At 42.7% G+C, this 25,548-nt stretch overlaps 1 protein-coding gene across 1 annotated transcript in view; it reads left to right on the forward strand.

Annotated features, from left to right (window-relative positions):
• The window catches only part of prex2 (phosphatidylinositol-3,4,5-trisphosphate-dependent Rac exchange factor 2), a 75,391-nt gene that overhangs the window by 32,715 nt on the left and 17,128 nt on the right, over positions 1–25,548 (forward strand). Inside the window, exons 12-33 of the mRNA XM_028432978.1 lie at positions 390–493; positions 586–635; positions 2,880–2,955; positions 3,768–3,840; positions 4,923–5,065; positions 5,370–5,462; positions 6,104–6,252; positions 6,341–6,426; positions 8,137–8,273; positions 9,910–10,027; positions 10,780–10,964; positions 12,294–12,455; positions 14,404–14,626; positions 14,733–14,940; positions 17,746–17,925; positions 18,018–18,112; positions 18,400–18,482; positions 19,077–19,167; positions 21,456–21,584; positions 22,388–22,429; positions 23,135–23,232; positions 23,316–23,462. Of these exons, the coding sequence (XP_028288779.1) occupies positions 390–493; positions 586–635; positions 2,880–2,955; positions 3,768–3,840; positions 4,923–5,065; positions 5,370–5,462; positions 6,104–6,252; positions 6,341–6,426; positions 8,137–8,273; positions 9,910–10,027; positions 10,780–10,964; positions 12,294–12,455; positions 14,404–14,626; positions 14,733–14,940; positions 17,746–17,925; positions 18,018–18,112; positions 18,400–18,482; positions 19,077–19,167; positions 21,456–21,584; positions 22,388–22,429; positions 23,135–23,232; positions 23,316–23,462 (2,672 nt within the window). The remainder of the gene's footprint in view (positions 1–389; positions 494–585; positions 636–2,879; positions 2,956–3,767; positions 3,841–4,922; positions 5,066–5,369; positions 5,463–6,103; positions 6,253–6,340; positions 6,427–8,136; positions 8,274–9,909; positions 10,028–10,779; positions 10,965–12,293; positions 12,456–14,403; positions 14,627–14,732; positions 14,941–17,745; positions 17,926–18,017; positions 18,113–18,399; positions 18,483–19,076; positions 19,168–21,455; positions 21,585–22,387; positions 22,430–23,134; positions 23,233–23,315; positions 23,463–25,548) is intronic.

The raw sequence follows: 25,548 nt of genomic DNA on the forward strand, positions 1-25,548 counted from the left end.
ACAGTGCAGTCAGAAGTCCCCATGTGAAAAATGACAGAATATCTTTTCATGAGAACCTTTAATGAAACCTGCATGGCAGCAGCAGTGAGAACAGATCCGACTGTTATTACAGTGAGGGGTGTTAACGACAAAGTGCCCAAACCAAGTGGAGCATGGAGCTCTGAGCTGCTGTGTTATCTGTGACCACACAGTATGAGAGTTCCTCTTGTCTGGAAAGCTTGTTTCTCCGTGCACCCCCAGCTCAACTTGAATATGTTTTTAAACCTATTATACTTTCAAATATAAAGCAGGGTGAATATAAAGCGCCCCTGGGGGTATTTGCTTCTTTTATAGAGTGCATATCTCCTGTGTGAGACCTCCTTATGTTTTGAATTATGTTTTTTTTTTAGTCACAGACAAACACCAGTTCAAGCCTGAGCCTGTACTGTACCGCTTTCGCTTTGACGATGGCACCTACCACCCTAGAAGTGACATGCACGATGTCATAGCCAAGGTACCTCACGTCTCACGTTCATCATTAAAATCACATCCTACACACACACACATCAGTGTAATAAACAAACCTGGCTTTCATGTGTTCCTCAGGGTGTTCGGCTCTTCTGCCGTCTTCACAGCCTCTTCACTCCTGTCATCAGGTAGGTGGCCATTTTCTTTTTTCCACTCCCTTGCAGCCAAACCAGGTGGGGCTCCAGTAGCTGAGCATCTGGGTTTTGCAGCCTAAAAATACCTCCGCCTCAAAGTGGCCAGAGCAAAAGGAGGGAAATATCACGGTGAACTATGAGCTCATTGTTTTTAAAGAGACTTATGACTATGGGTTGGCACAGACTGTGATAGAGTGCAGTGGCTCCTCTGGGTGATTGAGCATGGCAGGTTTTATCTGCCCTGGTCTCAAAACACAGATGTGGATTCAGTCTGCGCTGGGCACACACGAATATAATGAAGCTCTTTATGTTTTTGGAGATTATGGAGTAATAGAAAAATGAACCCAGATCAAGTTGTTCGACTGGTGGCCTGAAAACATGTTTATTCCTGCTGTGAAGCAGTTTATGTAGAAAATTGTGATTTGGGATGAATATTAGAGTGTAATGTCATGCCACTGAAGTGATTTCTTACAGTATCCTAATTACCTAAACCTATTTTTTGACTACTCTGTTCTTATGTCATGAAAAATATATTTTTTGGTGCAATTTGCTGCTTCAGTTTTTGATGTTGCTAATGTATTTCACCGTAAAGCACCACGTCAAGTTTGGGTGTTTATGCTGGATTTTACATGGCCTGAAGAAAAGCTTTAATTTCACACCTATAAAACTGTGCCATTGCTAGGGGGTGGGGAGCACACTCATCCTTCATTTTTCTGTTTGATCCAGCTGCTAAAAACGACTGGAGGGTGAATTTGTGCGTGTGTTTGCAGCATTTAGTCCACAGGTGTTTGAGGCCAATCCACTTGATGTAGTGGCTTCTGTTGTGCGTCGGTGTTAGCCAGAGTATCTGTGCAGTGCATTCTCTCTGAGAGCTTACTACAATGCATCGCAGGGCCTGGGAATGCCAGCGTTTAATTGGAGCAACCAGCCCCCCTGCCTAATTAGGTGGAATTTCCTGGCAGAGATGAGGCAGAGGAGGGGGCAGACAGGCAGCTTCTGTAACACCCTACTTAAGCTCCCACTTTCCTCACAAGAAATCTGTGTGCATCCATCTGCTCCTCTCACAGTTTTGAGTGGCTGGAAATCTACACAATACTGCGAAGGTCAAATTATCTTCACATAAATGGAAAAACTGGCATTTCATTCCAGCATCTAAATTGTTGACAAAGTCCTTAAGAAGCTCAATATTTATGGATGTATGTGTCAGATTTTCAAACTAAAAAAACATAACAGGACTGAACCGCTGATTAAAGCTCAGCATCCTCTGTGTGCTTTGAAAACACAACAGTTGCCTTCATCCTCACTCACAAAATGTCAAGGCAAACTTTATTCTCTGACCTTTCCCTCTGTTACTCCTCAAACTGCTGTTTCCTCCTCCCCGACATATGGCTGCCCACTGGACCGCTGTTTACCCCCCATTTTTCACTCTGACAGCCTCACTTTGCACCAGACGCTGACGCCTCAGTCTCTGGCTCTAGTATCCCATTCAGGGGGAAATGCAGGATACTTCTTGTTTTGTTTTTTTTTGCGCGACAGGGAATTGTACCTCAACCGCTACTGTCCTCATCAACACAGGCTGTCAAATAGAGTTACATAACAGATTGTTTCATTGTGGAGGAAACAGGGCAGCGGCCTGCCTATTCACATTCTCAAAAGCACCAGACAGCTGAGATTGGACTTTAACTTGGCCCACAAGACTTTGTGTGCTAGAAAGGCGTGTGCGTGTCTGAGTGAGTGTTTGCATGTGGTGGAAGTGGTGGAGTGGTGTAAGTCACGGTGGTTCTGGACTTTCCCGGCCCTGCATGTCCCCGGGGAGGCCCCTGTGATCATGGGAAAGTCACGGCTCCATTTCAAACGGCATATTCGGGGCCTGGCAAAGTGCGGCTGTGTGGGTAACGCTGAGAACAGCAACACCATACTGACATGGGGGACCCCAGGGCCAAACGCTGCTGGGGCTATTACCAGCCTCGCTCACAGGAATGCAGTTTTTCTGTCACCAAGCATCTGAAAGTCACTCAGATTTATGACACAACTGCCAGGGCTTGAAACGCAGCCGTGCCTTGCTGACAGTGGGAATTATTAGTCCTTCTTTAGGCATTGTGTTTAAATAGACCAAGAAATCACTGCTCCCCATGTTCACTGTCTGAGTGTATTACAGTTAAAGTGAAAAATAAAAATAAACAGCACAATAATTTTGTTCTTCTAATCCCTCTGTTGATGCTTTTTTTTCCCATCCAGGGATAAGGACTATCATTTACGAACCTACAAGTCAGTGGTCATGGCTAATAAGCTGATAGATTGGCTTATAGCACAGGTAAGCCATTGAACTGCTCTACATGCATTACATAATGATATAAACAGTTTATTTATCAGGCCTGATGTAACATAACTGAACATGTTGGTTGAACCTTTCTGTTTTATATGTTAAGCTTTTACATTATTATTATTATTTCCAAGCCCTAATCCACAGCATGTTGTTCTAAATAATCTCTGAGCATAGTAGAGCTCAGACATACAGACAAATTGACAGAAAGATGGAAGTGGCTGTTGTAATATGAGGTCAGTCACTTCAGATGTGCAGCAGAGAAAAGAAACCATCAGACTTTGGGCCCTCAGCAGAGTTAGAGATGAAGAAAGAAAAGTAGAATTGATTGGAGAGCTCCGTCTTATTGACTTTGACAGGAAGCTTTGAGGTTGACAGATTGATGGTCTTGTTCAGGACGACAACAAAGAGATGAAATGTATATGTTTACCACCGCAGAATCAATGGCAGACATGCTAGCATTTCAGTGCATGTGTGTGTCTGTGGTAGCTCAATAGGAATAGTTTTCACTTCTACAGTGGAACTTCAAGTGCTGTCACACTATACTGTCTAGACATGATTTTGGCTGTGTTTAAGCTAGAGAGTGTGGAGTGGCTCTGCTGGCCTCAGGGCTTTTGGACACAGCAACAAAGGAGGGGTGTGAATGTGGCATTTTGACTGCTCTCTAAACACACAATGTCCTTTGTTCTGTCTCCCGTTCTCCTTTATCTCACCCCCCCCACCCACACACACACACACACTTATATACTCTATCCACACCATGCTGTCCACTCTTTTTTTTTTCTTCATGTCCTCTGCTGCAGGGAGACTGCAGAACGAGAGAGGAAGCATTGATCTTGGGGGTGGAGCTGTGCAACAATGGTTTCATGCATCACGGTACGCCACTTTTCATCACTGTGGATTTAAACAAAGCCGAAAAAATGGAACCATGGAATCCTCTCCATCATTGACTAAATGAGAGTTGAATACTTTGGAGAAACCGCGCAGAGGGAGCCTGGCATTTAGCATCCTGTTTTAGAACACAACCACTCTTGTTCTCTTTCCATTTCTACTTATAATCCCTTTGACACACTACAGGAATAGAACTTTTTTCCCAATACAATGAATATCTGTGTGTATTCATGCATACCATCGACAACTCCATGCATATTTGTGTGCATATGTATATATAAAATGTTGTGTGCAGACATGGGTCGAGAACTTGGCAGATAACACATGGATGTTTGTCTGTTTAAAGTGCAAAATGGACAGTAGCCATGGTTACAGCTTTGTTTACAAGAGTCAGATTTTGTATTTTAACTCCACATCATACGCACTACAGTATGAGTCACAGCGTTTCTCCTCATACCCCCATGATGTAACTGCTCCTAACAACCCACAGTTCAGGCCTCATACTACAAATTACCAGTACATCTATAGAGCATAACAACCCCAGCCATCAAACTTCCCTCCACTTCCACAGGCTGCAGGGTAATTTTACCATTCGTGCCTGTAAGTCTTTTGGCCTGACGATGTAGCTATTAAAACTATTGGCACTGTATCTGATCTTGAGGGGAATGAAGTGAGGGAATGTTAGAAGGAAACTCTGTTTTTCCCCTCAGGGTTATTTTTTATTTCAAAATTGAGGCCTTCATAGATGTTTAATGTTGCCGTTGAGACTGGGTTCATTCAGAAGTGATATTTTGCCATAAAGCAGGGGTCTCCCTTTCACTCAGATGGTGTAACAGTGGATGTGCAGGCAAATGGGAACACTCGAGTTGGCATGTTATACTATTGCGGTCACACTTAGATGGGTTTAAACTTAATGCAAAAAGATTTATTGCTAAATTTAACATACTCTGCCTCTGCACAGCACCACACGTCTCCAAGTATTGACTATTGGCAAAACTTTTTAGTCATAAAACTGTTTTTCATATTTATGCATTTCTTTGTTGTCACACCCCCCCTCCCCCCTGCAGTCTTGGAGAAGAGCGAGTTCAAGGATGAGCCCTTACTCTTTCGTTTCTTTGCCGATGAGGAGATGGAGGGTTCCAACACCAAACACAAACCCATGAAGCATGACCTGAAAATAGTTGAAAACGTTATCTCCAAGTCTCTCCTGGTGAGCTCTCCTTGGTTCCCTATTGATTGGTAACTTGTAATGTAGCCACAGGAAACACACAGTAAATCATTATGAAGCACACAGCTGTTAGAAGGAAAAGTAATACTGCTGCAAAAGTCGATTTTATACCTCAGCAAGCAAGAAAAACATTCTTTTCAGAGCAGGGAGCAGATATAGTGTTGACTATCTGTCTTCACCTGTATCTTCTTCTGCTGTGTGTGTGTGCGTGTGCACAAACGCAACAGGATAAACATCTTGGTCTGCTGCTTGGGATTGTGCTGATGTGAGGCATGTTCTTTTCCAGATAAGGCCCAGTGATGGAGGCTATGGCTTTACTCTGGAAGAGAGGAACCGAGTCCCCATCATCAAGTCTGTTGAAAAGGGCTCCCCAGCTGAGGTGAGAAGACACCAGATCCAGATTTTTTTTGGAAGGAGAATCAGTGCTTAAATTATGGTGTTAAAAGTTGTCAAACAAATCATGGTTTGGTCCTGTTGAATTGTGAAATTAGTTTTACATATGATACTTGTCAATTTAATAGATTGTGTATTTCACAGAGGTATAAAGTTTAAGTGTGAGGCTGTGAAGGGCGCCATATTTCTGAGGCCTTCTTTGGTGTTCAGCTTTGATCTGCTGAGTTAAAAATGGGACAGAGCAGTCTAAAGGCAAATGTGATCAGTTTGAGCCGCATGACCCATAATTCCCTCCAGCTCTAAAGTAGCACCGAAGGAGCATGGAAGGTCTGGCTTGCATACAGACTGACTTTGAATGTGTGTGTTTTCTTTTAAATATTCAATCTGAGACGATGAAATGCACAACCAGATCCAGCTGTATACTGACAGACGAAAGATGTCCCATATTGTCTCCTGTAGGAGTGTGCATGCTTTTCTTTGTGAAATGTAGAATATTAGTGTTTTAATACCAAAAAGTTGAAAAAGCCAAAGTGTTCATTGTGATGCAGTGTGACATTAAAGCTGTATGTTTGACTTAATACTTTCATCTGCTCCTTTCTATTCTTCTCTATTATTTTCTGTTGAAAGATGGCTGGCCTGGAAGTTGGGAAGAAGTTGTTTGCCATAAATGGAGACCTGGTGTTTCTCAGACCTTTCTCTGAAGTAGAGGTTCTTCTCAGGCAATGTTTCAACGGCAAGGGACCTCTCAGGGTGCTGGTCAGCACCAAACCAAGAGAGTAAGTATTATGTCTGACTGTTGGCACAATCCTCTTTATTTTTTGCATGTCTCAGCTGGATACATTTCCTTTTTCCTCTCGTCTCCAGGACGATAAAGATCCCAGACTCAGCTGATGGGTTGGGCTTCCAGATCCGTGGATTTGGCCCCTCTGTGGTCCATGCTGTTGGAAGAGGTGAGAGAACGCGGTCTCTAACACTTGAAGTGTTCCGCTTCATCAACAAAAAAAGGCTTCTTATCTCCTCTCCATGTTTCTGTGGCACATCTGGCGAACAGCTGCTGCACAAGTCTGTGCGGGGGGTGTGCGTGACTTGGCCGTGGCGTGACATGATCACAGTGATTTCCATGTACCTATTTGCATTTTTCCTAGTGGTTTAATTTTGCTGTGTGATAGGAAAACACATTTTTTGGTCTGAATTCATCAGAGCGCTTCTTTCTCCTCCTCTTATGGAACACAGCATGTTTAGTGACACAGCTATCAGGGCTGGCACAAAGATAGGCTCCAATCAAAAAACAATCCATAGCCTTGTCTGGCTGTTCTCAGGGGAATTGAATCTTGTTTTGTTCTTTAAGCAATCTAAGTGGGATAGAAGAGTAGAAATGTGCTGGCCTGTGTATGTGCATGTGTGTGTCTGCATGTGTTTGCTAGATGATGTGGTTGCCTGGGGAACCTGCTGTGTGTTTAAGTAGATGCTCTGATCCCCTGAGACTAAGCTCATAATGTAGGAGGTGTCTAATCTCTTACATTGTCATAACAGCTGATGTGCCCTGGTGACTGGGGTCAGCAGGAGCAGGTAATACCAGTTAGAGAAAGAGAAGGTGATAGATGGGAATATGTGAGAAATAACCTTCATCATGATATTAATTTCAGTGGCTTTCCAGTATGTTCATTATTATATTATATGGACTCAGATTATTCAAACCTGACCGTCCTTGTTCCACTTTGCACCCCCACAGTGTTGACATTTGTGCGCCATGCAAGATGCAAGAACTCTCTGTGGTGTCAGCCATGAATGGCACAGTGCGGGGACTCCAGCTGTGTCTCCATCTTTGACTCCTCCTAGCTCTCAGTCAATACCATGTGGAGTCGAGGCAGACAGTTTGCAACCTGTGATAGACTCAATCTAAGCAGCTTCAATATAAAAACCTATAAAATGTGCTGTAACCTGCTGTAATGTTTGAATTTGGGAAGCTTTTTCACTATAGAGTCACTATAGAGTCTCTGAATTCCAACTTGTGGTGGCATTCCATTTGTAAATACACCCTGTTTTTTACCTAAGTTTGAATTAGCTATTTGTTTGTATTATCCATTAGTTTCTGACATTGTGTGAGAGGCTTCTAAGCTGCAGCAGAATGCACTGACAGTGCACTGAGTGGTGTACAGTTCCGTTAATGCAGCAGAAACTGCAGTACAGATGAACACTTTCATTCCTGAAATACTTGGGCAGGGAATCATTGCACATTCTTTGCATTACAATGTAAGGTATGCAGTATGTGTTTTAAGGAGCTATGAAAACAAATGGGAGGGATATTTAGTCTGCCATGTACTTCCTCCTGATATCTGTAAACCTTGAAATTCTCTTATGGTCTGAGTCACATCCCTCAGAGAGACCTTCGTCTACCCCTGATAAACAACCCCCCCCCCCCCCCCCCCCCGCACCACACTCTCTCTCACAGGATCCTCCAAAACAGGAAGCAAACTTGTAAATACAAAGAAGGAATGTTGTTCAACGCAATTTTGTGTACAGGATGTGGAAGATGTTAAAATCATCTTTTAGGATGTGCTGTGTTTGTTTTTTTGTTCATCCTGCTTCAGCTTGCACCTGCATGCTAACGTGCAGTAGCCCTTGACACCTCCCGTCTGTGTTTCCCTCTCTCACGGCAGGCACAGTGGCAGCCATCGCCGGCCTCCACCCGGGCCAGTGCATCATCAAGGTGAATGGCATCAATGTGAGCAAGGAGAGCCACGCCAGCGTCATCGCTCATGTCACCGCGTGCAGGAAGTACCGACGACCCACACAGGTGAGACAGGTGGTGAAAGAACTGAAGAACAAAACCAGCATTTTTCCAAGGTGGATAACAGTGTTACCAGGGATAATACTTGCAAGGAAAACAGTTTTTGCTGTTGTGTTTAAAGGTTGTCATGGTTGGAGCTCTTAGTCAGTGGAGATATTTTGATCTGGTGTTAACTGAACTGCTTGTTATGTAATGGATTTATGTGGAGAAGAAATGTGTGAGGTCGCAGAAGTGCAAAAGAGCAGAAAAGAGGGGAAACAAGGCCTGGTTACCCGTGAGAATAAACACAGCAGTCAGACCTCCTAGCTCCCATTTACCTTTATATCTCGCTTTCTCTCTCTCTCTCTCTCTCTTTTTCTCTGTGTCTCCATCTTTCCTTCTTTTGGGTCATTACACAGAAATAATAGTAGTTTTGGCTCCTCTAGCGTTGACCCCTGGCTCACAGCGGTAGGCTTGTTGTGGGAGACTGGCAGACTGCAGAGAGGGAGTGAGAGGTGGGAAAGGATCTGGAGGTGGTTAAGGCTCGGGCGGGGGGTGAGAGCCTTGGAGAAAGAAAGATGAAGGAAAAGACAGGGTTGGCAACAGGCAAGTGTAGGAAGAGAGAGCAAGCTCAGTCCACCTGTTGAAGGTGGGAAAGAGTGAAAATAGAAACCCCAGGGTGTGTGTATGGTGTGAATTAGTGTAGTGTGTCATTATAATTGAGCCCCGTTGGGACTTGAAGCTTAATGATGCACTACAGTGTTCCAAAACTACTGGAGATCTGGTTTACATCAAGTATGGACTCAGAGGAACCGCCCTCTATTTCTCTGTGTGTCTTTATTTGTGTGTGTGTGTGCGCGCTAGGAGACCACAGACCAGTAGGCAGGCACAGCATGTAGCTTTGGCAGAAAACCCAGTGTGGGCTTGGGTGTGGAGAGAACAGTCACAGACAGATACACCAGACACACACAGAGGGTTGTGTGGCATGCTAGAGTGGGTTGATGAGATTGGCATGGGTTTGCTTTAGCGGTCTCACCAAGCACCACGTTTCCATATGTTTGTGAAGGCTTTTCACTGTATGCTCCTGCCAACCCAACTGTGACACCATACCCCATATCTAGGCAGAATCTGCTAAACATGCTGCTAAAAAAACCCTGCCTCCGTTTGTGCACACACACGTGCACAGAGTTCTGTATGTTGAGCTACATTTTGTCCTATCTGCATATTTCTAGCAGTAGAAATGCCACCTGTTAACCACAGGTAAAAGCTTCACCATTATGCTAACAAGTGTTGCAAATACTTGTTAGCATATTGGTAAATATTCAAAACACAAGTAAAATCAAAAACACACTCCAAGCAGCACAGAAGATAACCTAAGAGAAACGTTTACAGGGGACCCAGAAAAAGTGTTGGACGTGGCTCAGACATGGGTTTTTCATTATTGTACAAAACCTTGAACTGGGATTAGGTCACATGACCACTATGTCCCAATGTTTTTAAGATAAAATCACTAGTGAGATGCCTGTCTTTATGTGCTGTTAGATTGAAGACTTTTTTTCTTTAGTTGTACTAAGAAGAGCTTTCTTGGGTGTATGTTAGACTTATTTTTATTGACTTTTGTGCGACATCCTAAACTGATTTCTTTATTGTGTTATTTATGCAGCAAGATACAATTAAGTGGGTATACAACAGCAGTGAGAGCGCACAGGAGGACAACCAGAAAACCAACCAGAAACCTACAGCTGAGGAGAATGGAGATGGCTTTGAGTGCAAAGTAGAAGGTGACCACACACAAACGTGCATACACACACACACACACACACACACACACACACACTCACACTCACACACACTCTACCTACACCTGAATAACTCATGAACTCTGCTAACAGTGTCTGTGGATGTTGCACAGGCTTTTTCACTTAAGTGTGACACGGCTCCAAACAAACTCATCTGGAATTTGTTAGTCTGAGAACAGCCACCTCCTCTGGCTCATCAAGTGTTAATTCCCCCCCTCCTCGACAATTTATGGATCCCAATGAGAAAGTAAAACAGGAAAGCAATTCCCTTCACAGCAAACAGCTCTGGAGCAGGATTTATAGCTGTATTAAGTCAGTGCTGGTTAACCTAATGCTGTTGGAATTGCTCATCATTTTCTTGGGGTCGGGGTTGGAAGGAAGAAATCTATGAGCTGAGGGTCTGTAAAAATGTACAGATTTGGTGAAGTTAGGCCTCCTGCAGTGCACAGAGTGAGGATGAAAACACATGTGACAACAGACAGTGGTGGAGGAAGTACTGAAGCTTGGTCCATAAGTAAAAGTATAATTACCCAGCTAAATATGTACTCAAGTAAAAGTAGAAGTTCCTCATCAACAATCCTACTAAAGTGAAAGTCTTAAGTACTTACTTTTAAATTTACTTAAAGTACAAATACTTAGTTACATTCCACCACTGATCTTAGACCTTAATCAGTGCAGCCTTTTTGTCTTTGATGTTATATCTGCTGTGTTTGTACTTCTTCCTCCATCCTCAGAGGTGATGGACAAGTTCAACACTATAGCGATCATTGATGGGAAGAAGGACCATGTAAGTCTGACGGTGGATAATGTCCATCTGGAGTACGGAGTGGTGTACGAGTATGACAGCACAGCTGGGATTAAGTGCCATGTGTTGGAGAAGATGGTGGAACCCAAGGGATTCTTCAGCCTCACTGCCAAGGTGTGCTGTCCATTCTGTTCATTAGCCTGTCTATTATATACATCATCACATTTGCAACGACATAAAACATTACAATCCCTTTATTGCTGCATTATGTCTGATTCAGCTCCTGTTTACATAATGACAATCAGGTATGTGAAGTCAACATGTAGTTTAGGCTGTGATCTATGATTTTAACCCAAATAAACAGTGAGTACAAAGAAGAAAGGGAGACATCTTATTACCTTTTAGATGATGAATAGCTGTGCTTGTCAACCTCAGCACAGCAAAGTGCTTAATGGGTTGTAACAATCAATACATAAACAAACTATGACAAAGATTCTGTCTCTCAGGAGGAGCAGGAGATGAACAGAAAAAAAAGATAATGACAAGTTTGGAAGATTCTATCAGATTTGGACTGAATTCCAACATATTTCTGTCCTCATAGTTCCTCAGCACTGATAACAGCTTTCCTGCTGAGTAGATTGAAGGGCATCATGCTACCTAAGACTGACAGCTTTATTTTAGTCCTGTTAGTTCCCTGCCGAGTTAAGTGCATGCTTTTTACATCGCAGCAGTGATGTTCACAGAATGATCATTATTGATTTAAAATACACAGAGGAAGGAAGATTCAGTCAGACATTGGTGCAGTGGAAAAATAAAAAAGCACTTTGCAGCGCCTTTCTGCCAAATTTCCATCATCTGGCTTGTTTATAATAAATCAGACAAGATCACAAGTTGGGTGCATGTCCAAAACTGATCTAGATTTATGCTCCTTTAAAAGCTGCAACCTAAATGAAACCCAATGACATGCATGAAAATAAAAATTACCATGTCCCCCTCTCAATATATACAGCTTCCTCTTCCTCTAGAGTGGAAGTAATTTTAGTGTTATTATAAACATCTGCCCCAGCATTCCCCGTCGTCCTCTGAGATTTGTGCGATGTTGAATTTTAATGTCGCTAACTCTGTCGGGGAGCGTGGTTTGTCTTGTGCTTCAGTCTCTTCCTGCTGTTACACTTCCTTTCCTGTCTTTCTCCCCTTCTCCACTGGGCATCTCATTAAGAAGGCTCAGAGATTTGTGTCTCTGACTCTGCTCATATCTAATCTATAAGATCTGGAAATCCAGAGTCTTCATACGTGCAGCAGATGTATCACAGTCTCTGTGGATTCATGAGCAGCACATGGACATTTTTACTGCTCATGAAATGTTGCACAGAAATCAGCCCTGCAGCTAAATATCGTTTGGTTTTCCTGTTGAATGCTGAGGATCCTGGTCACTCATTTACATCCAATTAGTTGCTCTTTTTTTGCATATCACTTCACCAGCCCCTTTCTTTCTGTGACCAGATCCTGGAGGTGCTGGCTCGTAATGATGACACGCTGGTGCAGATGTGCAGCAGGTTAAGTTCCAGCTGTGATGTGATCCCTGAGGAGCTGCGGGTACGCTTCAGTGCCATGTACGGCGAGAGGGCGGAGCACATCAACCGACGCATCACTAACTACAGAAAGGTAGGAGGCCTGCCTCAGTCTCTGCTCCACAGTGAAATGCACATGTATACTTTTGCACTGCTTGAAACCATTAATATTGAGTCTGAGATCCTCTGTAGATTGATGGTAATAGGAACAGGATGCAGCTGGTGTAGAAATTCCACTGTTACAGTTTTGCTGATTCCACACTGCAGTTCTGCTCTTCAAAGAGAGAGTCGCAATCCTTCTGAATCCATTTTAACACAGACCAAGGGTGAGCAAGTGCACATTGGGTCAGAGTATGTAAATGGTCTGTGTGAGAGTTACTGTATTGACATCAACATGTGAAAGTGCATCAGTCCAGTAACAAACTGCAAACAGGCACCAAAAGGCTGCTGTGCAAAGAGACAGTCACTTCCCATTGATTTACAAGACGGACTTTGTATAGAATATGTATTATTTTGTTTGTAATTAGGTTACAGCTAAGTATTTTCATCACTTTTCATTCACATCTGTGAACATGTGTCTATATGCAACCCGGTGCATGCAAGTGTGCGTGAGAGACGGAGAGAAAAAAGATCTGACTCAACATTAGAGCGGGCCTTGGATTAATTACCAGTCACTTATAAATATCTCTGCACAGCCACAGCCGGGACTTTAGTTGTGTAATATCCCCTAGTGCAGCAGAGCATTCTTCTTCAGGTCCCCAGAGAGAAAGGAAGGGGGGCGAGGAGAGGAAGAATGGGAGAAAGAGCGAGAAATGTAAAAGAAGACAGGACAGACAGAGATTAGAAGGAGATGTGAACTTGAGCATAGGGTCCTGAACCTCCAGAGTCAGACAGATGTTGAAGTGACTCCTCAGTCTCCAGAGACGGTCAGCTCATTGTCCATCTGGAGCGTATCAGCTCACTTGGGGCAGCAGCCTCAGTTCTCCAGCCTTTTGAGGCAACAGTTTAGTTTAAGGTCTGTATTTAACATATACAATATGTAAAGCTTGTTTTGCCTGTCAGACCTAGTTGCTAAAAAAAACTGCCTTTTTGCATCTGCTGTGAACTTCGAAGGCAGGATGCAGGCCCTGTGATGTAGGGTTCAAAGAAAGTGCAACCAAAAGAAAAAATGTGTTTATGATATTCTGAATCAGCTCCTCTGGATCCAGGCAGACCTTCCGACTCCCCGTGTTTTACTTAGAGATTCTATCTTGTAGCGTGTTAAGGAGTTTTCTTTGCATGGCAGAGTTGGGTGGAACTAGATGTGCCTCACATTTTCTATAGTATTAAACCAACCTGGAGGATATTTGTACTCATTTCTCAGTATACAGGATCCATGTGCTTATCTGATGGAATCTTAATTTTATCTAAAACAACATTCTTTACAGTGGAAAATGTGTTTGTGGTGTGTATATATATATATGTATATATATATATATATATACACACATATATATATATATATATATATATATACATGTATACATGTATAACTGCAATTCCTCTGCAGCAAACTCAAAGTTCTGGAGGTTGTTGAAGGAACACATCAAATCACATTTATTACGTTACAACATGAAGATATGAGCTGCTATGCTGCGTTTTTAACTCTCCTCACATCCATTCAGATGATGAAGGGTTGTGGTGGGGTCTGGATTTCTTCACATATGTGAGCAATGATAATCGTATGAGTCTGTCTTGTATCTTTTTGATTTGGTTTAAATATTTGCGCTGCCACATAAAAAGAAGGAATGTTAAAAATGTGTAGTAATGGGTGCCTTTTTTTCTAGGCTAGCTGTCATGTACTGTATGTAAAACTAAACAGTACATTTAGCTGACACAGTCTCCTGTTTTAGACACTTTGTCTAGCATGTGCAACCTTTCCTTTCCTTTCCTTTCCTTTCCTTTCCTTTCCTTTCCTTTCATCATGGCTGTACATCGTAGATCTCTTTACAGGCAACATGAAAGAAAACATTTAAACTGACCCGTTTTTTGTGTTCTTTCAGTTTTCTCGGGTACTCAAGAACAGGGCATGGCCCACTTTTAAGCAAGCCAAGGCCAAAGTGTCACCTCTCCATAGCAGTGACTTCTGCCCTACAAACTGTCATATCAACGTGATGGAGGTGTCCTACCCCAAGACTACAACCTCTCTGGGCAGTGCCTTTGGTGTACAGCTGGACAACAGGAAGAACACTCTGGAGAAAGGAGGCCGTGGCAGTACTGAGCAGGGTGAGCTCAGAAAACACCTGCACAATAGAATCATTGTATATATGCATGTGAATTGGTGCAGTATTTTTTTATGGGTGCTCTATTTCCTTCATGTGTTTATGTTCAGGGAAGCTGAGCCCTATGGTGAATGTTCAACACACCATAACGACTATGGCGGCACCGTCAGGTCACAGCCTGGGCCGGACAGAGGGCCATGGCCTTCGTTTCCTGCTCAGAGAAGAAGATCTGCTCACCTTGGATGCATATCAGAAACTCCTCTACAAACTCACAGCCGTCGTCAAGGAGATGGAGACACATGGCGGCCATATTCATGAGTGAGTACATACATGAACTATCCATGTCCATGTGAGTGTTGTTTCATTAAATGGGCTTGAACTTGAAACAAATTGCAAATTAAAGACGGCACTTTTGTTCAGTGTTTCAAATGACTTTTGTTTATGATGGAGAGAACAACCCTCCACCACTCTTGTTTGGTTTAAGATATCAGTTGAAACCAGGTTGTCTGCTGTAACCTGAGCAGCCTGTGTGGTCACGGTGCTGCATTTGACACTTGGTGGGCATATGTTTTAGTCATCCCTGTAGCACCCGTGTGGGTGTGAGAGAGAGAGAGAGAGAGGGTGGGGGTTTTCTTCAGTGCATTACTACTAAAGAGTGTGCTGATTTTTATTCAGACTTTTGTAACAGACAGGTTATGCATTGTGAGATCAGTGCTTTATGCCTGCCCACTCTTTATTCTGCATGGTTCTGTGTGTTTGGCATCGTTGCAAGGTTCATTGTTTGCAGGTACATGAGGCAGGGGAAGAGGAAATGGGAAATATTGCTCCAGCCCTCCCCCCCACCAACCAGGAAATGAAACAATCTCAATGAAGCAGGGTGTGTGTCATTAGGCCAGGGCCCAAATGCAACAATAGTTGACTGATAAATGAATGCAGATTACAGACATGGACTAGCAATAGTACACAGGCGGGTAGAAGCTTTCATTTACAGATTTTGTTGTGTGTTCTGAATGTTTAGATGATCACCTGATTGATTTAGTCATTAGCAGTCTCCTCAGCTAGGTCAGCAGCATTCACAGAATGACATTAAAAGTTGCTTGATGGAGTGGAGCTGTCACCTAACCATGGTAATAATGAGAAGAGTCCGCAGCAGGGCTCATAATGACTGAGTCTGGACAAATTTTGTCATGCTCCTGTCAGCACCAATTAACGCAGTGGCCTCCACCCGCATTCAGAGACAAATCCAGCAGGGCCATAATGACCTTTACCATCCACTATCTGTTCAAACATGTAGACACACTCAAGGAGCTTGTTAGGGTGAGCTGTGAGAGTTTCCCAGCACTGAAACTAATAAGTTGTATTGCCTGTGTTGCTTTGACCTGTGTGGGTGTGCTGGGCCTTGCTCTTGCCTTGCCTGCGCTCTTCATTAGATTTGTTTGCATATTAACCTGTTCACTGACTGGCCATGGGTCATCGATCCTACTACAAACACAATTCCCTCCCTCTCTTAGTCCTTCTGGTTATGTCTGTATGTGAAGTGTCCTTCCCTCTATGTCTTTGTATCTACACACACACTTCCCTCTCTGTGTTTCTTTCTTTTTCTGTAGTGGATGTGATTTAAGTCTGGAAGTATAGTTGCTATTTTGTGCATGATATCAAACACAACCTTCTCCTGTTCCCATCATCTAGAGAGGAAGTCTACGGAACATTCATAGTAGATTAGAAATATCCTCAAGTAATTTAGGAAAAGGAAACAACTGGACACAGCATGATGTTACATAATTTCTTGGACGGCCGTTGCGGAGTCCATTTTGAGGCAGCAACCTGTGAACTTTTGTCTCTGGGCCACATACTGTAGAAAGGCTCACAGCTGTGTGAGGACATGGATGGTGACGTGCTTTATATCAGGGCCTCCTCCCTTCCTGGATTAAGTACTGTCCATATCTTTTCCTCACTCTGTGCACATTGTTATTAGACTGGCTGCAGGTTGGAAGCTATAGGCTCCTCTGACATATTTATCTCACTACGGATCGAAGCGTTATGCAAATGTCTTTCTGCTTGACGTGAAGCTTTGTAATGCAGATGCATTCATACATCCAGCAATTGAAGTCTAATGGTTTAATGTGTTGAAGGGGGTTGAGCAGCTTCCTGTGAGCGCTCCAGAGATCTTCTCTGATTTGTTAAGATAAGCAGTAGTGTACTTTGCCTACTCTGGTTCTCTTGTTGTCTGTTTTTCTCTCCTGTTTGAAGCCCCTTCTCTGATCCTTTCATTGTTATTCTGCCTTGCTCCCTGCAATAGTTTGAGCCCCAAAGGCCCCAAACTGCGCTCACTGCTTTATTAACCAATGGCCAATCACAGAGCCTGGAGAGCTTCTCCATGGCGATGGAATGCCACTCTGCTTTGGAGGGGCATTGTGGTGGCTCCTGGAGTGGACCATAATGAGGGCATCTTTGTGGCCTAGTCAGCCTGTGAATGAGCAGAAAGGAGGTCAATACAGAGGGAGAGAGAGGGACAGTGAGGAGAGGTGTTTAAAATCATAAAAAGAAGCATAAAACTGAGATACATTTGACTCGCATGAAAGAGGCAGGTAGTTTATTTTGACGTAGCACTTCCCCTCCACATCCGCTTTGAAATGTCATGAAGGCCGATGCTATGACGCAATGGAAAATGTAAGCAGACACAAATTAAAATTAGTCTGAAATACAAACAGACATCGCGTGTCAGAGTGTGTGCATGAGGGGAGAAAAAAAGGCCTCACATTTATTGCAATATGGCTTTAAATGCCACCATGTGTTGCTGCAACTGTGAAAATATCCTGCCCAGCCTCTTCCTTCTCCTCTGATAGCTGTGTAAATGAATACAAGCCAACGGTAATAGTGAGAGGAGAGCTGATCTGAGCAGCTGAGTTGCCGCTTGTTGACACAGCTGCACCTTGCTACATGTTTAAACCTATTAATATCTGAAGCTGTTGTGCGGAAGCACAACACAAACAGGTTGGAGTTTTGTTTGGCCCACTCGGTCAGCTGGCTGTTGGAGACTATTACATGCGCTATGTACAGTGTGTACAGTACCAGCATTTTAACTGCTAATTAATCCCACCCCTTGTTTTTTCTCTCCGTCAGCCTTCTGTCCTCCATCACCCATCCTCCTGCATCAGAACTGAGGGCTCCTGAGACCTACATTTCTGCAGAGAGCGAGGGGGAGAAGGGTGAACGGAATGGGAAGAAAGTGTGTTTTAATGTGGCAGGGGACGAGCAGGAGGACTCTGGACACGACACAATCAGCAACAGAGACTCATACAGGTAAGGCCAAAGCAAATCTATAGGTAATGTACCACATTGTAATGCCATATAGTCTCCTCATTCACTTGTCTCATGTTTTTAAATTTGCTCAGTGACTGTAACAGCAACAGAAACTCCATCGCCTCCTTCACCAGTATCTGCAGCAGTCACTGCAGCTCCTATGTTCACAGCGACGAGATGGACTCAGGTACACAAATACAACACACTGGACACCAAGTTTATCTCCTTCACATAAACCTCAGTAGTATACATGTCCTTCAGATACATATGCACACTTTACACATTTACACAAGCTGTGTAAAAGAGGCTTACTATACATGTCAAGTCAGATATTATCTTTGTATCGTATAAGCTAAATTAACTTTCACTAGAAATGCAATAAACACACATTTGCTGTCAGTCCACGCACACTAAGCCTACCAGTGTTTAATAGCTGTTGAGTGACGCTGACAAGTTGTAATCACACCTCTGCAGGAGATGAGATGCCCTCCAGTGTGTGGCTGTCTCATGATAAGCAGAAGAAGCTGCACAGCTTCCTGGAGCATCTGTTCAGCCAGGTGGGTCAGCTAAACAGCTCTACAGATGTGACATATTTATAAAAGCTGACTCAAACTCATGTTGTCTAACAAGCAAGTCTAATAAAATGTAACAATAGTATTTTGATGCTTTGACATTGATTTCCTGAAGTAGGCTTTCCTCACATACAACCCAAAATGCCCAAACTTTTAGATTTTTTTTTGACATTTTTGAGTTGTGTCCCCAGGAAGAGAAAATTTCAGCAGCCCTAATGTCACTTCACCTTTCTGCAAGCCTTAGAGCAAAGATCGACCATAGCTGATTGCATGTGAAAACCATCCACGTGGAGTTTTATAAGGTTGTTTCATCAGCAGTGGAAACATTTTTTCTAAAGGAGTATGCTTTGCTGTCTCTGTGCTTTTTGAGCTGCTTCCTGTCTTTTTTTTTTTTTTTTATTGTCGAGCTGTTTCCCCAGCTTTGATTACATACTGCAGAAAACTGTGAGCTGTGTGTGTGACACAGAGGGAGCAGGTGTGTCTATGCAGCAGGTTTTTGCTCCCCTCCACATACCTTCGATCTTTGCTTTGTTGGAAACTGTATCAAATGCACCAGCCCGACCTTTGTGTTTTCTTCAGGTGGACTCGATCACTAGCATGCTGAGAGGAGCCGTGGTGGCTCGGGTGTTTGAGCAAACCAAGTGCTTCACGCTCGGGAGAGGATTACAAGGTAAAACACCAGGACTCTGATGTGTCTCTGCAACTAAAAACTGACACAACATCTCATTAAAAGAGTGTTTTTAAAGGTGAATTTTTTTATTTAGAAGCATAGAAAAAGAGGAGCATCACTGTTGTTTCTCCCTGGAGTCTTGTCCTTTGTTGTGTTCTCTTACCAGGAGCTTCATCACTTTTTGTGTTTACTGATTCATACTTCGACCACCTATCTGTCAACATGATTGATAGAAGTTTAAATATTATAGACTGTATGAAAGAGAAATAGCTCTCTGGGCTTCTACTACTACTACTTTCTCCTCTTATATTGGACTGAAGGCAGACTAGATTGACTCACTATCCCATCTTGTGGTGTAAAGTGGTATTACACAATGTTACAGTTGTTAGCATGCTATCGTCAGTAGATATTGCAAATGTTTTAAGCTGTTTTACAATCTTTTGTTTTAAAATTTACCTTTAAACATCTGTTATAATTAATTATATCATATGTTCTGTCCCCTCCTTACATTTTCCCTTCAAAGTATCTAATGTTGGCTGTGTGAGTTAATGCAGATGATGCACGCTGCCTCCTTGATCTTGTTGGGCTGCTCAGTGGCAGAAAAAAAGATAATATTAGGGAGAAATTTGAGCAGCTCGAATACTGACATTAACCAGAACACACATTAACAATGTTGTAGCAGTCTACGCATAGGGGCTGCAACTTCCTGTTGTGTAATGTGTGTATGTAGAGGCATGGGGAAAATGATGTAGGTGGATTTCAGAATGTGCCTTTTTCTCCTCCCCTCCTGTCTCTCCTCTTTTTTGCCTTTCAGCTATTCCTGTGCCCTTCTCATTATAGTGTTGAAATAGCACCACTTAGTTAAGTACTCATCTTTGCTTTACGGTTATTGTAGTGCTACTTACCCGTCAATGGAAAATGTGACCCTGTAAAAGCTCTTCTGCTCTGCATCAGTATCTGATCGTTTTCACTTCACTTTGTTGATTTGCCTTTTGACCTCCTCTTGGCCTTGGTGTTTAACCCACAGTGTATTGTTTTGTTTTATCTCTTATAAGAAATGTCAACAGTGTTTCCGGAAAAGGCTAAATTTATCCTTATCACTTCCCACAACAAATACAAACCAGCTTACAGTGCCCTTTCATCATCCTTGGAACTCTGTGCAGATGACTCAACCCATTTCTGATGATAGACAAAAAAAGAGCAGCCAGAATTTCCTTTCTTCTTTTTTTAATAAATGATGTAAGCATGGTTTCCTAGACTTTTTAGAAATGATAACTACTGTTTTGTATCCTGGTGGTCTGCACTACAAGCTCGAATATGACAACATTTGCCCATTTTATGTGACTTTCATGAAGTGTGATGTGCAGTAAAAGCAGGAGAGGCTTGTCTGTATGTTTCTGATCAGCTGAGCTTCTAAACACTCTGATCCATTTGGCACACAGAGGTTTCCCCTCTCATCTCCAGCTGTCCTCATGTGAGTGCAGATGCACTTACACTGAAAATAGGTCTGCTTGTGTTTGTCAGTTTGGTGTGTGTGTGTACGAGTGTGTTTTTAATGCATAAATGCCCTCAGGAGGGATTGTAAGGCCTTGATCAGAGCTGATGCATCTCAGCTCCAGTAATGTGTGCTGTTGATAAGAGAGCAAATAGGATTATCTAACAAGTAGAGCATTCCTGCATCTGATCCTTAAGACACACACGCACAAACGACACATAACTCCTGCTAAACAACCACCTTCTGTCACAGATCTGCTCCTCTGAAGTGAACTTCAGTGGTCTTTCTGTCTTGTTTACATCAGATTGCCACCCTTTCACACTCAGATTTTCTCAATGCAAAGACAAGGCAATACTATAATCAGATTGTGGGTGGTCTGACCTCGGTTTGTTGACAAAATATTACCTCTAGAACTGGCAGACCAATTATTTTATTCAGAAAGATAAAGACAGAGAGAAGCTGACATGAGTTAAGCAGACAGAATAAGTGTAAGTCGATCTCTAAATAATTCAAGTGTGTTGTACTTTAAAGAGCCTCATGTGCCTGAAATGCTTCAGCAGTGGATCAGACATTTTATGATACCAATAAACATCTTTGAATAGAGTTGACTTTAGAGTCAAGCTAACAAGGAGGTGAAGGAAAGACAGAAACAGGAAGGAGAAACAATGAGAACTTTTTTTTTCTGTCAGTGGAAACATCATTTCAGATAAATCTCTGTAGACAGAGGAGATATACGCACAGTTATATACAGCATTAACTCTCTATAATACCTGTGTGTGTGTCTTTCTGTCAGAGTTTCAGCAGGAGATGGAGCCCAAGGTGAACTGCACCAAAAAGCTGCGCCTCCATGTGAAGCAGGATCCCTGGAACCTTCCCAGCAGCGTTCAGGTTCTCACACAAACCATTGCCAAATATGTTGAAGGTCAGTACCTGAGCAGCTCCACGCACACACACACACACACACGCGACACACACAGACACACAGATACACCTCACATTCAATATTTATTATGGGAGAAAACAAGCCTGGCTTTGCAGGAAATGTGCTATAATTCTCCAGTAACCCTCATCATATTTATTAGGTACAGCAATGACCTGTGTCACTCTGAAACTGAAAACTGTCCCAGGATTCATAAGTTAGAGCAATTTTGTCTTCTCCATCAAGAGCAATTCATTGTGTCGAGCGTGGCGTTTTGTGTTTATTGACACACAGATTGAATACACAAACACGTACAGACACACTTCATATGTACACACGGACACCGAGCACACACACAAACAGCTGAGGCAGAGAGCCGGCCACATGATACTCCTGGGAAAGGTGAGGTGGTGGTCACGACTGAGAAAGTAGAAATAAGCAGATTTATTATTGTTAATGTGCAGCTCAGCCTGTGTGCAAAACTTTTTTTTTATCCCCTCATGTTGTGTTTTTCTAGCAGAGCAGCATCCTGCAGCTCTGATATGACTATAAACAGATGTGGATTTATGTTATTATTTTTGCCTGTGGCAGATTTTATGATGCTGTGGTTTTTTTTAATATGTGAAGATAAATAGCCTTGGAGGTGGGATGTAGCAGACGAGTTATACAGCATTGTCCTTTTTATGGCTTTAAAGGGTTGAGTTTATAGTAAAGGTCAGACCTTGAAGACTTGAGGAGAATGGCCCATGGGATTTGGTACAAGGATGTTCAGGTTTCACTGGGCTGCTTTTATTTGTCTCTTTCAGAGGTGAAGACACGACTGCTCCTGGTTCTGCTGCAGTATACAGGTTTGTGAACATGACCTCACACTGATGCTTGTATGATATCTGAAGAAAACCCTGGGACCACTGGTTTAGTCTTTAACAATATGATGAATTGTTTCATTACATTATTATATACTGTCTTGAGCTGTCAGATAAATTTAGTGTAAAGTAGAAAGTACAATAGAAAGAAAGCAGAGTAATATGTCATATTTTTACATGACAACATTGAAAATGGCAACAATGTCCCTACCAGGAGTAACAAATGTTGTAAATTCTAGTTGATATTCCTCTGCACTATGCTGCATCCATTAGATGCTGGTGTTGTGCTCCTTTACAGACCTCCAGGAACTACTTTGCAGTGTTAATGGTGTCAAAAAGTTTGCGGTCATTTCTCATGACACATTATTCATTTCTGAGGGGTTCATGAACTCATTTTTTAACTCAGTGGATTGCAGAGCTTTTTTTAAAAGGGCCTATTTCTCAAGAAATTATAGCAGCCAATTATTTTCCACTCGGGCACACCTGTCATTTGTTCTCCTTTTTTCCTGATATAATATTTAACACCCAGCGCGTTTATGTGTTGGTCGCCTTGCTGAAGTCTGAAAAACTTAGTCTTTACTTACTCGATTTTGTTCTTTGTAGCTGTTCTTTTTCTTGTTTGCACTTCTTCCTTATCTTGGTTTTACTTTTATTCTCAAATCCTTTAATTCTTTCCCTCCCCCCTTCTAGACTCTGAGATCCAGCTACGTCGAGATATGGTGTTCTGTCAGTCTCTAGTTGCAGCTGTGTGTGCGTTCTCAGAGCACCTGCTTGCTGTCCTCAACCAGGTAAATCACATACATCATGTCTTTTTCAGCATAAAAAATGTTTAACACTGTAAACTAAATAGCTTTTGCATGTCTACTCTCAGTTCCACAGTGTTGGCAGAGAACAGGACCAGGACCTCCCGGACCCCCAGGACCATCAGGAGGCTCAGGAAGCCAGCAGGCGCTGGCTGGAGCAGATTGCCAGTGCTGGGCTGCTCTTCCACTTCCAGTCCCTCCTCTCCCCAAATCTGGTGAGCCCAGTTTTCAGCTAATCTGCTTAAACAGACTCAGTAAAAACAGCTACTGTTTCATATTATTCTATACATATGTATTATAAACAGTAAGGGCGGTAGTTTCCTGTAGTTTGTATACAGGATATGAAAGGATATGAATTACAGAAAGTTGCATATTAGAACAATAGGGAGCTATAGCAAATGGAAACTCATTTGATATAGTCATAATCATCAGGATGCCACTGCCAGCCTGCATTGTGGAAACTGAAAAAATCACTGCAATGTGCTGAGTTAAACACACAGTCTGCCCACAGTGACTGTGTATGGATGAGGTCTGAATCATTGAGGTGTACCGCTGATTTGCAGAGCCAGATCCCACAGCTGACCTCCCTCTACTGTTAGTCAAGTAACAGACAGCTTCTCTGGTGCTTTCTAAGCTGGAACTACTGTCTGGGGAAGTCATGGACGTATCTCAAACACCCAGAGCAGTCAGTTGCAGTTCATCTGTGCCATGCAATTCTAGGCCTTTAGGAAACAAATCCCACAGCTGCTATACAATACTGTTACAGCCCATAATGTTGCAGTACTTTAAAATGTCTTAACATCATTATTCCCAAACAATTCTGGGCTCCACCAAAAGGTTTAACATAATTTCCTAATCATTATAATATATTTAAAACTTAAGTAGCTGCAGGGCTGAAATATGTACTTTCAGTTATTTGCGTTTTCCATAGCTGTGTTGAAGAAGATATTTCTTGGAGTAAGCTTTTTAGATTTACCTTTATCCTGTGTCCTTTCTTTGGGAATTAGAGACAAAAGAAGTGTTTGCAGAGAGTTTTCAGAGTGGTGTGTGGCTTACGTCAGGTCCTGGGAAATCACACATGTTGTTCTCCCTTCCTGCTGCCGAGCTGTCTTTCTTCCCCTCTCTCTGGCTTTCTGTGCCCCTCTAAAGATATTTCCCTCTTTCAAGTGTCCCTGTGGAACAAAATGGTGTCTCTTTACCTGCAGGTGATTCCAATGAAATCTCACTGCACTCCTTTTTAGGGCACCACATGAAAGGCAGCATGAGAATAGCTGAGGGATGCTCTGGTTGTGTGTTTTTGTGTGTGCTGAACACTTTGTGTATGTCAGGGTGGGAGTGGGGGAGAGTTAATGTGGTGTCCTTTGAGATAAACTTGCCCACACACAGCAGGCGTCACTTGGCAGTACAGTGGGTACCCCCTCCGTCACATGCAGAGGCCATCCCAAATGTGCCCTTACAAAAAAAAGCCCTAATCCTCTTCCAGCGCTACACTGTTTATCCCTCTGCATGCGGTGGATCAAGAGAAGGACACAAAAAGGAGAATAAAAAGGGGGGGTGGGGGGCGCACGTCACAATCTGAAATATTTGAGCTGCTATCGGTGCGGCCACAAGCTGATGCGCTTGTATGTGGAAGACTCCTCATAATGATATGTGAGCATCCCTTCAAACTGTTAACACACAATAAGTCTATAGCTCAATGTGTTTGTACTGTACTTGAAGTCGCACTTTTAACTCACTGCAGTCATTTCACAGCTATAAATCTAAAGCTGTTTATCTATTAAACAACAGAGTTACTTAACATTGCCATCAAAAGCCTTCTTCTTCTGTATAAATGTATAATTTAACAAGAGCTGCTCATTAAGAAGCTGTTTGACTGTGAGAGCTGCATTCTTCTTCTCTGCATAAGGAAAGACAGAAGGGTACATTCTGTTATGTACACTCATGTGTCACTCTGCAGGGGTTTCATGGCACATTATAAATTTCACATTAAACTAGTTAAACATGAAATGTCTTATAGCAGGTGCATTGATAAACCGCTTTAGTGCTACTTATTGTCTCTCTCTCTCTCTCTCTCTCTCTCTCTCTCTCTTTCTCTCTCTGCACAATGCAACAGCACTGCAGACAGTTTCATTAACTTTCATTTACTTGGTAGAGGCAGTGCTTTATTGATCAACAAGCCAGGGTTAGCCCTATAGGCTCATTTTCAGCTGTTGTCTCCGGCCAGTTTTTCAACCACAATAAGAAAACAATTACTCAAATACAAGCAGATAATGCAGCATTTACATCATTATGTAATAAAAA

Source organism: Parambassis ranga, chromosome 20 (assembly GCF_900634625.1).
Source record: "Parambassis ranga chromosome 20, fParRan2.1, whole genome shotgun sequence".
Taxonomy (NCBI): Eukaryota; Metazoa; Chordata; class Actinopteri; family Ambassidae; genus Parambassis; species Parambassis ranga.